General features: G+C 28.7%; 1 protein-coding gene across 2 annotated transcripts in view; it reads left to right on the plus strand.

Moving 5' to 3' along the window:
* Positions 1–5,571: 5,571 nt before the first annotated feature.
* Positions 5,572–14,303, plus strand: part of LOC107440896 (Actin-related protein 2/3 complex, subunit 5) — an 11,900-nt gene continuing 3,168 nt past the window's right edge. Inside the window, exons 1-3 of one of the 2 annotated variants that reach the window (XM_043040990.2) lie at positions 5,572–5,846; positions 8,428–8,500; positions 10,560–10,736. In XM_043040990.2, the coding sequence (XP_042896924.1) occupies positions 5,701–5,846; positions 8,428–8,500; positions 10,560–10,736 (396 nt within the window). In that variant the 5' untranslated portion in view covers positions 5,572–5,700. The remainder of the gene's footprint in view (positions 5,847–8,427; positions 8,501–10,559; positions 10,737–14,303) is intronic. The other variant, XM_016053972.3, reaches the window with a different exon arrangement.

A 14,303-nucleotide genomic window follows, 5' to 3' on the forward strand; every position in this document is an offset into this window, starting at 1 on the left:
TATAAAATAATTTTTTTAGCTATACTGGTGGGGAAACTAAATTAAAACAATCAAATTAATTCGAACACGTAGAAAACTACGTAATTGAGGTTGGCCCACTTTGCATATATTTATTACAATTTATTTATATAATTAATGTAATTATTATTAATTATTTAAATTAATTTCTATTTTAATTTATATTTGATTTATTATTTATAATCCTAATCTGTTTATAATTTATTTTAAGACTTGTACTTATAACTGTAAAAAAAATGATTAACTCTTTAAACAAGTTCATATTCATGGAGATTTATTCGGATAATAGCTTTGTTAAAAAAATATTGATGTTCAAATCCTTTATTTTTTATATTAGTTGCTTGTAAACTGAGGTTGCATTTTAATGTAAAGGTTCTCGATTGGGTTAATTTTAAACTGCTTAAAATTTTCAACTTACTTATCACCCCAAACAATATTTAAATTTAAAAAAAAAAAATTGTGTACACCATTAAATGGTTAAACTAATAACCGTTAAGGCAAAACTTTACTTTATCATTTCTGTTTATGTTATTTGTACTTTATTAATAATTATGTATTTGTCGATCTATTTATGTGGATTAAATTTGATCATATGAATTTTTAATTTTTTTTCTCTGTAAACGGGTACTTTATCACTATCTTTTTTTTATGTTTTCAATTAATTGCAGCTAAAGTGCAAAATTTAAAAAACGACATTTTTATTAACTAATGTTTAACATAGTAATTTGGTCACAAATAGCCTACTTTGGTTTTAATAAACGATAACTATAGAAAATTATCAGAACTATTGAAAATATTTAGTAATAATATTACATTACCTTCCTTTAAAAACATTTTATGCCTGTTCAGAAAGTTTTTTTTTTTAACTAATCTTATGATCATTAATCTTTTTCTGTTAATGTTTTTTTTAGCTTATTCTTTTAGTAATTTTTTTTATCAATAGCCTGGGGTAAAGTAACCATGGCCATATTTGGAAAACTAAAATTATGGTAAAATAGTTTTTAGTTATTAAAATTATTCAGAATATTTCAAAGAGATTTGTTTATGAGAGACTAATTTTGATCAATTATATATTAAATAACCAACATAACTTTTATTTAACTTTTAAAATAACATTCTCTTCATTCAACAAGTTAAATTTAGTACTATTTAAATTCTACACAACTTAAGTCCCGCAGTGGACTAATCGTTAAGACACGGTTTCCAGCAGATCACCGAAGTCAAGCATCACTGGCTGCGGTCAGTGTGCGGATGGGTGACCTCTTGGATTGGTCTGCGAGGGTGTGCGGTATTGGTCCTCGTTAAACTGTTCTACCGAAAAGTGCTCGACTTCGCATACAGGTCTTCGGGCTACTGAAGCGGGGGGTGCCATCCCCTCTGCAGAGGATCAAAATTGTGATGGCATGTCTTCGGATCATCCTCAGGGATGTTTCCCAGACAGGCGCCAATAGCCCATTGCGCAGCTCTAGTGCGACGTAAATTAATTACAACAACTACACAACTTAACAAAATATGCATATTTAAAGGATTTATTACCCATTTAATTTTTATAAGTTACAAGATTAATAAAAATAGATAAGTTACAAAGAGAGGAAAAAATAATTTTCTCGCTTTGTATCTGATTTTAAGATCTTTCATGAATGTTTAACGCATCCCTCTGGATTCAAGCACCGATGAAAGGAGAGTGGGTTCGAGTACCGATGTAGAGATAGTGGGTTCCAGTTTTAAACAAAGGAGAGTAGATTATAAAAATTGATCAAACGATGGGGGGTAATCCCTCTCTGCATTTGAAACTGCATTGTTTTTTTCTCATCATTTAAATTCAACATTCAATTTTGAATCTGTTTAGAGAATTAACGTTTTTCCCTTTATTTTGAATAAAATTAGTTCTGCATCCCATTTTGAATTCAACATTTAAATTACAATCTTCTTAGAAATAAAAATTTTTATCCGCCATTTTATTTATTTATTTTGTGAAATATGTGAAAATTGTGCGACGAATATGAACAGAAGAAATTGAGTGTTTTTAACATTTTCATGGTAGGTGTTTTCAATGGATGGTGTTTTCAGTACAAATGTAAACAATAACAATCTCGAGCTGTATGCCTGCCCTAGTTCCGGTTAGAAAGTTTGCAGCTGCTTACTACATGTTATTCTGCGAGGCGATATTTTCAAACGCATAATTTTGTTTTCAATAAAATAAATAAATTAGATAATTTCTGAGCTCAATTCTGCCGTATTTCATAGTATATTAATGTTATTATGTAATTCTGGTGAGTTAGAAGTGAAAATTTGTGTTGCTAGATTTCATCCATGGTTGCTAGATTTTGAATAACTCGCTTTTTTGGCAGTCTTGATTTGGCCTCTTTCCATTTGCTTATTACTGTTTGTTCGTGTTGCAAGCTGTCCGCCGTCTTACGTTAGTGTTAGCATATTGTTCGAGGAGCAAGATTAAGTTAATACATTATAATTCAGGTTTAAATTTGAAAGTTGGCATATATTATTGACAGTGTAAGAAGTGTTTTAAAAAGATTTGTTTTCATATGTTAGGTTTACATATTTATTATTGATCAAACCACATGTTATTACTTAACACTATTATTATACGACACAACAAGAGCCACTTCGAGTTTCAGAATTCATTGCAAACTAAGTAATATAAGTAATCAAATACCACGTTTGCAAGAATTTTAAAACACAATGATCACGTTGTGAACCAAATGGCTTTGAAATACACAGGAAGCAGTAGCCCGGAAGTATACGCGGTATACAGCTTGCAGCGCTCTCTAGTGTAGAAAACACCATCCATATAAATGTAAACAATAACAATCTCGAGCTCAATACTTGCTCCAGTTCCGGTTAGAAAGTTTGCAACTGCTTACTACAGCTTATTCTGCTAGGCGATATTTTCAAACGGATAATTTAGTTTTCAATAAAAGAAGTAAATTAGATAATTTCTGAGCTAATATCTGCCGTATTTCATAAGATATTAATGTTATTAAGCGATTCGGGTGAGTTTGAAGTGAAAATTTGTTTTAGTTATTTATAGATCTATAAATAATCTTATTTATCGATATATTGTTAAATAAGGTGACATGGTTGCTAGATTTTGAATAAATCGTTTTTTGGCAGTCCTGATTTGGCCTCTTTCAGTTTGTTTATAACTTTGTAAACACAAGTAATAAGTAATCAAATACCGCATTTGCAAGAATCTCAAAACACAATGATCACGTTGTGAGCCATATGGCTTTAAAATACACCGAAAACAGTTACCCGGAATTATAGGAGGTATGGAGCTTGCAGCATACCCTAGTGTAGAAAACACCATCCAAATTAGTGCAGACTTTCTAAATGCGTTTTCCAGCTATTATTGTACTGTTGTTACAATTTTGTTTCTTTACATAAAAATAATATTCCATTTAACTCAAATTTAAGGGAAATATAAAGGGGGGGGGGGAGCTTTATTAAGATGACCAGAATTTCAACCTGTTTTCTAATCTTTACTAAGCTTCTGGGGAATATTTTGAAGGTCAAAAACCTGAATTCGCTAAAAAGTGAATAGCACGCTTAATAAGGAGAAGTGTCGTTTTATATTCGATTTTATTGCTGAAATTATTGTATGCACTAATTTTTTAGTATATTTCAATGGGTTTAAAGAAAAATAAAGTAACTAACAATTTTTTCGAAATATTTTGCAATTTAATATAAAAGATTTAACGTTTCCCTTTCGAACTATTAAAATTGTAACAGAACATGATTATCTGATATTGATAATTAGGATTATCAAGGTTGATTCTTTTTCTAATTTACTGACTTAATGGGTTCCAACCATCTTCGTACTAATGTACATAAAATGAACTAACAGCAGTTAAAGCGAAGCTTTTTTAATTGAAATATAAAAACTTTTAATTACATATTTGTTGTTGTTGTTGCTAATTCCCTTCTAGTCTGACGGAGTCAGACCAGATCAATAAATCCGTTGACATTTAGGAAGTCCGAATTTAAAAGGGAGAGAGGAATGAATGTCGTTCCAGTCCAGCCCCAAACAGTTCAAGATATGCTCAGGTGATGCCTGGTTTTGTTGGCATTTAGGGCAAAGAGGAAAGATCTTTTGATTGGCAGAAAATGTGAGACTTTTCGGGTGTCCACCATAGAGTTCTTCACCAACTCTATGGTGTCCACTCGCCAGTCGGGATAAGCAAGTGTTGGTCTGCCTGTCACCAGAAGATTTAATTTTAATGGATCTTGACCTAAACTTAACGATGATAATTAATTAGTGTAGACGATATTTGAAGTTATAAAATCAGACACAAAAACGTACTTTATCAGAATTAACATAGTTTTTTTTTCAATGGATTCGGAATTTTTATCTTCATAATATGGGTAATAGCCGCAATCTATAAAATAAAGTATAAATAGTTTGATCAGCTGAGTTGTCGAAATGTTGGACCCCTTAATGTTAATTTAACTTCTTTGCGCATTTCGCCATGACTCNTATGCCGGAGGTAGCTTGCTACTGGTAGGGTCTCCCAAGCCGGACAGGCCGAAGGGTAGGTGCCAGACTAAAAAGAACACCACCAGGAGCCAAGACAGTCTTCTACCTCACGGTGCTCCGGTCTTTGGACAACAGAAGCTGCATACCCCCTCCCATGAATCAGTTGACAATTACATATTTAAATACTATTTTGAATAGTTCCAACTCTACATATTTAACAAAAAATTTTATTATCATAAAAAAGAAGAAAAAATGCGAAACAAAACTAAAATCTCTCTCGCTCTGTACATGGATGGTTGAATGTTAACAATATCAAGCTTCCTAAAATCGTAAGAAATTTAGGAAACTTCTAGTGTATCCCTCCACTTATGTTATGCTTACGAGGTGATGTTCAAACAGGCATAATATTCTTAAAAGTTTTATTTTTGTGATTTCAAGTTTACTTGAAATTTTACCAATTCATAAGAGATTTCTTAAAGTTGTAAATTCCAACAGGTTATGAACCAAAAAATAGATTTAAGAAAATTAATATTGCGACATGAATAAAGTGTAGGGTTTGCCACGTTTTGAGAGTTATCCCTTATTTGGCTATAATTTTGTAAAATATCACCGGTTGTTATTTTTTGGGTAGCACTTAAACATGCTTGTTGGGCTTCCGAATTCATTTGTTCTTTGTTTCCCTGAAAGTTAAATTGAAAGAACACGTTATTATAATGTAAACACTACAAGTATAATAATATTGGATGACGTGCTTTTTCAAGTTTAGGAGTAAAAATCAATCGGGACCAGTAACCCGGAAGTCTTACGGCGAATTCTAACTCTTGGCAGCTTAGCTCTACTAGGTCAACCAACCCTAGTCTTAGATTAAGTCTTGCTGTAATAATAAAACGGTTCCGGTAAAATCATTACAACCCTGTCAGTGAAACATCCAACCAGGATCGAACACACTGAAGGAGGAGCTTCATGATTGACGTCATCACTGACAAATTTAAATTTAAAATTCTTAAGTACTACAGAAATAAGTAACCGGATATCTATTTCTAAGAGAGTTTTACCTTATAATGGCATCAGTAATGCTCGAGTACTGAATTGCGGTTTGTGTACAAATATTGTGGTTTCACTTTTATATCTGTTCTTTTAGGGCAGAGTTATAATTTAATTAAATTGAAGGTTAAGATAACTGAAGTATGTCCAAAAATACAACTTCTTCTGCTTTTAGAAAAATAGATGTTGATCAGTATAATGATGACTATTATAAAGAAGAAGAGGGAAGTGAACCACATTCACCTCCCACTGGACCTGATGAGCAGGAAATCCAAAATTTGATTAATCAGTATCCTTTTTCAAATAATTTCTTTCGAATATTTATGTTGAATTAAACCTTATTATTCATTTCTATTTTTTATTGTTCACTTTTCATTTATTAAATTAGGGAATAAAATAAATTAAGGTATATATTTTAAATCATGATTTAAAAATCAGCTTTCATTGCTTAAATAATGTAAGATTTGATGAAAAAAATCTATTTCTAACAATGACTTTTTGAGCAGGAACTTAAAAAACTGCTTTACCTTGTATGTATAGTAGATTAGAGGTAGCAATTAAGAAATTTTAATTATTTTATGATGGTTTGAGTAAAATTTTAGTGGTATCTGACCATCCTTAATTTTGAGCCCTGTGTAAATAGCCTGTAAGAAGATGTATATTTTTTATCAGCATATTTAGATTATTTTGTCAAAATTCATATAAAATACACGAATGTCATTGTTTTTTTTTTTTTTTACTGTACAAAACTTTTCTAACTAAAGATTATGTTATGTATATAATCTACGCCAAGTCTAATTTGTTTTAGTGTAGAAAAATTTGTTATAAGTGTTAATTTCGAGCTTTCATGCTTTGCTTTTTGATCTTTTGTTATATATTCCTATTCGGTTTTTTGCCAAGTGATGAAGTGTTTGTTTGACTGATATAAAATAATTAATAATGATCATTATCTCTAGAATAATGATCATAGAGATTTAATGATTATTAAATCTCTATGTATTTTAATTAGAAATTTACCATTAAGTTGACAAGTTTTTTTGTTTAAAACAAAAGTTCCTCTAACCAGCTTGAAATGATTAAAATATATTTTAATTTATAATACATTATTTTAAAAAAGTATTTTTGCATAGTAAAACACAACAATTCTGATTGGAAAATGTTTAAATTTTTTCCTAGAAAGTCAATTATGATATTAATTTAATATTTTTGTTATGGCAAGAAAAACTTACTACAGGTTTACAAAAAAAAGTACTTTCTTAATAACCAGGATTTAATCTGTTACTCCTAGGTGTTGAAATTTGTTGGCATACGTTTAAGAATCAATAAATGTTATATTAAGTGCGTATGTGACTGGTCTTGTAAGAAATGCAAATATTCTAAAAAATATAAGGATTTTATAAAATGCCTGCTTTATTAATGTATTGTATGTTAAAATTATTTTGGAGGTTGTATAAAATGCCTAGTTATTCTACAGAATGAATGATAAATACTTTCAAAGCAAAACATAGAAAAAGGACGGTAGCTATTATATAGTAGATGTTCTTTCCTCATTAATACAAGTGTTATTTAAAAAAACAAACAAATTACTGCTATTATAAAGGCTTGTTATACTCATTACTGTTAATTTGCGAAGTGCCAGCATTCTATGGAATACATACAGATTTCATTAAATGTCTGACATTATTTCATGCTTTGCTGGTATTTCATTTGGCATTCTATAAAAAGCCTGAAGGAAAGTGAGAAATGTTTCATCCTTTTATGCTTTAGAGGTCAGATTCTCGAGGTGTTCACTTACGTTGGATCCTATCTCATGTTGGTGTCCTTGGTAATGAAGTTGCAGATAGCTTGGCTAAAAGGGGTAACATCTGACTATCTCATTACCTATCATGATGTAACATGATAGGTAATGAGGTAGCCAGATCAAAAGATTTTTGCCCTGAAGAAAAGCTGTTTCAAACCCTCCTGTTCACCACTGGTTTGGCAGAAAAAGCCATGGTGGTGTTCTAGAGTTTAAAGGAGATATCAGCTCATACAACAGTTTCACAATTCATCAGTGGCCATTTAAAATGTTTAACTTTCAAATTTAGACGCACTGTCTTCCCAACATGCAGCAATTGCAATTTGAAACCAGCTTCTCCCGAATACATTCTTGATTGTCTGGAATTTTCCTCGGATAGCATTCTTTTACAACCAATTTTACTGTGTGACTTTGACAGAAACTCAAGGATTTGATATAGGTGAGGCTATATTGCGAAGGATTGGAAGCAACAACAGGGGTCGGATTTCTATATTCTATGTAAAATGTATACTTTCAAACTTTCCCAGAAGCATATATATTTTTAATTTAATAGTATCACTAATTTAATCAAGGATTATTTTCATTACATATTTGCACTAAACCTGAGTACATCTCAAATAGGATGATATTTATAAAATTGAGATAATTTCAATGATCTTGACCTGTATGAAATTTTTTCAGCATATGACATCCCAAAAGCTGAAGAAAGAAAATGTTTTATTTGATTAGCTTATTAAACTTGCTGCTCTTTAAAATGTATGTTTAGTAAAATAGGAGATATTCAAATAGAATGTATAGAAGTATTCAGTGATTTTTTTCTCCCTATCCCTGTTTTATCAAAAATATGCATTTCACATCCCCAAGACTTATGTTAGTTTTATTTTAGAAATTAAGTTTTTTCTGAGGTAAATTATTTTTGCAGTTAAGTTAATAAGCTTATCACAAACATTCTCCTTCTTCTGTGCTTGCATATTATTTGAATAACTCCTGTGTCTTATGTGCTGTTATCAAACAATTAATAGTATTACAAACTATTTATTTTATTTTGTTTTGCTTCTTTAATTTGACTTAGAGGCAAACATATTGATGCTATGAAGAACCTTTTACGAACTGCTCCAACAGGGACAAAAAATCAGTGCATTAAAGTAAGATTCACATGCATTGTGTTGGTAAAATAATATCTTTAGTGTCTTATGTTGTTTGTTAATATTAATTTCAAATTTTTTTAGAAATCTATCTATTGCTTCTAAAATATAACGTTTTTAATTTTACCACAAGTTTAAGACTTGTTAGTTATATTTGACTATTTATATTGTATTTATATACAATTTATATGTTTCTGTTTCATATTCGTATCAGTATTGCAAACATTTCTATCATATGTTTTAGTAACAACATTTGTTTGACTATATAAAACTTAACTGTTTACATCAGTTAATTATACGAATGTAACGATGTAATGTACGATGTAACGTAGCGATGTATACGAATGTAATTATATGATATGTAATGCATATTCGACTACTATTTGGTATTCAGCTAATTCTGAATATTTTGCCGAATATTCAGTTAGCCCAATGTCTAGCGAAATATTCGGCCGAATGTCCAGTAAAATAATCGGCTAAGTATTTTTTGAAAAAGTATTTTTTCAAAAACTTTTTTAGGGGGGGGGGATTTAAATAGATTTAATGAAAAATAATCTAAAGTCATATTTTCTACTATACATTATTAAAAATAGTTTTTACTCTCAAATTTGTACAGTTCTAACTTTTAAATTTATGTTCTGAAAGACAAATAATAAAAAAGCAACATTTGAAGAGTTGAAGCTAGATTAATTTATAGTGAACCACAAGTTTTGTACTGCTGATTTTTTTTTTTTAGAATTATATTCAAGCAAAGTCAGTTTTGTTGTTTTTTCAATACTTTTTGTTTCAGGAATTTAGAACTTTTTTTGTTTCATTTTTGCTGTCTTTTGTTTTAATTATAGCACAGCATTTTAATTGAGCGTTTCTAATAGATGTTATTCTTTTATTAACAATTTTTTTCTGTATGGTAAGGGAGATAGCTGGTAACACAGATAACTGTAAATCTTAATGTTAAATTAAAATTTCAGAACTAAGAACAATTTTTTTTCTGTTTCTCTTTTGCTTTCTTTATTAACTTTTATTTTTAATAGCATTTTTATAGTGACATAGCCTGTTTTAAATAATGTTTCTAATGAAAGTTATTCTTTTATGGTCAGTTTTTTCTGTAAAAATTAAGAACGGTTTTTGTTTCAATTTCTGTCTAGCCTTTTTTTTAAAACTTTTGTTTAATAGACGTTTTTATTATGAAACAACTATTAAGAGCATTTCTATTATACTTTATTCCTCACTTTTTTTAAAAAATACGGTAATTGCGGAACTGAGATGTTCAGCTTTAAAATTTGCTTTCTAAAATTAAAATCGATTGATATTTTTAATGTTTTGCTTTTGTATATAATCTTTTCTTTGGGCATTTTTATGATAGCGCTGCATTTTTATAAGTGTCTCTGATACATTATATCTCTTAAGGTTTTACGGATATTTTTTTTTAAAAATATTATTTTTAGGTATAAAGTTTTGATTTAAGAATTAAGAGAATATTTTTTTCCATTTTCCTTTTTTTCAACTTTGCAACTTTATTCATTTATTTTTTTTAATAGCTGTTAGTAAGTTTTTTTTATTTCTCTTATATTTCTAATTTCTTCTAGTTATCTTAATTATGTAGCTGTAATTCAATAATGTAGCTATAATAATATAGCTAAGTTTTGATTATTTTACAATAATGACTTAACTTATTTACGTATAAAATATATTTACAATTATTTAAAAAAAAAAATGCTGCTATTCGGCCGATATTTTTTTTGGCCAAATATTTGGCTATTTGGACGAATTGCCTTTTGTTACATGGCTAGTTAAATTACCTGTATTTTTCTTTACCTAGGTGACTAATCTAAGAAAAGAAAATTTCTGATTATTCATTAGATGTAATAAATAAAAGATGCATCTATTTAAGTTTTGAACAAACATAAAAAAAAAAAAAAAAATTGAAAAAATATATCTTGTAAAATTTTTTTTATTGTTATTGTATTTATTATTTTTTAAAAGTTCTTTTTATTATTATTATTAGACTTATTAATTTTTTTATAGATATTGACTTTAATTGACATACATTTATTTATAGGATGCTGCTTTTAATTTAGTGCTTAAAGTGATATTATCTATAAAAACTAGTGATATTGAAAAAACCGTTGCACAACTAGATAGAGATCAAATTGATATGTTAATGAAGTATGTTTATAAAGGATTTGAAAATCCCTCCGAAGGTAGAAGTGCACACCTTCTTGCTTGGCATGAAAAAGTAAGTTTTAACATTTTAATTTACTTAGTTCTCTTTGTGTCTGTCATTCTTTTAAGCTTTACTTAATTGTTTTTTTTCTTTCTAACAACTTAATGTTATGTATTGTTTTTTCTGGTAATTAGTTTAAATAACTTTATATGTCTTTGACAAATTTTGTATAATATCTGCTTTACTGATTTCATTTGCACATTTATGCTAATATTTTTTTGTTCTGAAGGAAAATTTAAACATTGATTGATTTTATAAAATATCTGTTTGTATTCTGGAATTTCTTTTCTTTCTTTCTTTCAAAAAGTAAAAATTAAATAAATAAATAAAAAAATAGTATAAATAAATGAAAGATAGAAAATTATACTTAAAATATATAATTAAATTGCCCACTATTTATCTTAAAAGTTAACATTTCAAGAAAAAAATTATTTATAACTGGGTTTTCTTTTTAAGCAATTTTTTATAATTTTTGTAATGATATTAATAATTCTAAGACACAGTCCTTTGTCATCTTTATTGAGAGCAAAAATCTGATTTCTTAAGAGTTCTTTAGAACATCGAAATTTTTTTTTTAAAGCTTCTTTGATACATTTTTAGTGACTTCTGTTTCCTTTTCTATCTTGTCATCACTTATCTCTCTCTGCTTTGTCGTTTATCGGTTCTCACTCTGTTTTGTACATAGAAACAATCACAAAATTTTCGTCAACATTTATGATAATCACTCAGGTGAATGCTCTTAATTCGATCTAGTGCAAATATTTCTTTGAGTTCATTGAATTTATTACTAGTTTATTATGATAGTTTTGATAATAAAACTCATAGTAGCAATTGATAATAGTTGTTTGGAAATCGTAGTTTAAAGATTTACTTTGATGTAAATCCTATGTAAGATGCTCACTTCCATAAACGTACGACTGTTTCTAAAAGGTGGTCCTTAAAGGTGGTTGTTTATTAAAGTTCATTTTTTAACATGAAAATATACCTGTTAACTTGTTTAAATTGTGATTACAGTAGAGTATCGATAATTCGAGGTGAACAAGACTGAGGCTACCTCTAACTTTGTAATACTTGTCAAAAACTTACAATTTAACAAATATTTAAATAAATGGAAATATATGCAGTTTTAAAATTTCAGCATTTAATTGATGTCATGTATTATATTTAAAGGAAATTTAGTTACATTAGAGGATCAGGGTACATTGCAGCAAGTTACAATATTCATTATATTACTGCATCCAGTTAATTTTACTTTAAAATAATTGTCTAATGTTTTTTTTGTTTAAACACACTGTTTACATGTTTCAGTGTTTAAAACGCAATTTTTTTTCACCATAATAATCATTGTAAAACCAATGGTAGTAATTGTTCCACGTGTTGTGTGTGTGTTGGTCATTGCTTAGAAGCAAGACTAATTTTTTTTCTCACTAGCTTAGATTTATGGGAAAAATTTAAACTCTATTGATAAAATTAGTATCTACAATGTTGCTCATATAATTTTTACCCCTTTGATTTTTATCAAAGAATCTCTTTAATTTCAATCTTCCAAGTGACGCGAAAGTTTTTATGTAATCACATTATGATCCATTGAGTTTTAATAGATATAGAGACACAAATCGGTTTTTTCAGCTCCATAACAATGCATTTGATTAACATTTTGAAAATATGTTTATCATATAACGATTAAAGGCCCAAATAATGTGAATATTAATGATTCTATTAAATTATATGATTTTATTCCATTATTAAGCAAGTTTATTTTGTTACCAATAAAAGAATTCTATTATGATCAATAGATCTTTTTCAACTTAACCTAAAAAGGTTTGCAAAAGTGCCATATTTTGCGAATATAAAGTCTGGATAGATTCTTTGAGATTAATTTTTTTCCCCATTACTATTTTTTATTTATTTATATTTTTCTGAAGATTATTTCATTTACATTTTAAAATACATTAAGCAGGGCTGCTACTGGCAACTAACATGACTAATTTAAAAAAAGAAAGAAAAGGCGTCTATTTTCGTTAAAATTTAAGCAAAAACGACCTTTTTCGAAAAATCTGCACCCCTTTTTTTATCATTTAGCTACAAATGAGGAAAAAATTCCCGCTTGGTTAACGGATGAGGTTGATCATCTTGCTTTATTTCTTTCCTTCTGGTATATTTTTTCCTTTTTGCAAATAAAGATATTATGAATGATTGATTTAATAATCATCTGCTTCAAAAAGCTTCTGTCCAATGTAGATATGTCATTTCGTCGGTGTTAATAGAAGCAGAAGTTGGAAATATAGATATAGAGGGGATATCACTATTAGGCTCTGTAGCAGATTACGAGGTTGTTGATTACTAATCATGATAAGATCGTGTTAATTATTAATTAGGATCCATCTTACGAGAACACTCCTTTCTCGGAACATAGTCGCCTATAAAATTGGGCTTTCAAAAGGAGATCATTTTCTTTGCTTCATTTTTTAAGTTTTATATTTAATATAAGAAAAGAAAAAAAAGCAGTTCATAAGAGTTCATCCTTTTCTTTTTAATGCATTTCTGTTAAGGTAAAAAAAAATATTTTCATTTTCTAAAATCCTAAATCTAAATTTTCCGTTTGAGGCCAATACGTATCTAGATGCATTTTTCAAGTATAAAATTTAAGTTTCACTCCTCAAAAATTTTACTTTGAGTGTATTTTATTCTTCGTAAAATGTTTGTGAAAATTATTAGTCTCTATTCCTTGCTGCTGAAACAAGATAATCCCGTCAAAAATCAATCAGTGATTGAGTGATGAGAGAACATTGGCATCCCTTTCATGTATTTTGAATTTCAGCACTCTTTGCTTGGTGATTAGGATTTAGATGCCTTTCCAGATTTTCGTGTTAAGGGCACCCTTTTTAGGCCACAATGAAGGTGTCCCTTGTGACACAATTTTTCAAACATACAGTAGAGAACCATTTATCCGGTATCCAGATAATCGGGAAAAATTTTGCTCGATTTTTTCCGCCATTTGAAACTAGAACGAAACAAGCGGAAATTGGACTCATCCTTGAAGTTGATTAGAGGAAAATGTAAGGAAGGGGAAAAAAATTTTCCCCGTTTATCCAGAGAAACGTCATATTTATTTGACATCGACTAATAAAAATAAAATCTTTTTCTTTTGAATAAATTCTCATTCTTTGGAAGTGCGGTATCAATTGCAAGTTTTTCTTGGTGTGGAATCACATCTGCTGTAATAAAAATCTTGTTTTTATCAACAAAAAAAATAAAATAAAAGGAGAATTGTTTATTTATTTAAACAAAAGATTATTTTATGAAGCAGATTGCAGTTTTGTTTTTCTGATTCCACTACGTTTGATTTTTTTTCTTTTCGCGATAAATTTCGCGCTCAATAAATTAATTCTTTTTATTCATAAATTTTATCATTAGGTTTTTTTTTTTGTTTTTTGAATTCCGTTGATCTTGCCTTGTTCCGGGTTTTAATATTTATGCTAGTGCCTTTTTTAACTATCGTTTCGGTTCGATAATTTTCAAGTGTTTTTATTTAGATTAATAAGTTTTCCTTTTATTTTATCGTTTACAAGTAGATAA

The sequence above is a fragment of the Parasteatoda tepidariorum genome, chromosome X2 (genome assembly GCF_043381705.1).
Source record: "Parasteatoda tepidariorum isolate YZ-2023 chromosome X2, CAS_Ptep_4.0, whole genome shotgun sequence".
Classification (NCBI taxonomy): Eukaryota; Metazoa; Arthropoda; class Arachnida; order Araneae; family Theridiidae; genus Parasteatoda; species Parasteatoda tepidariorum.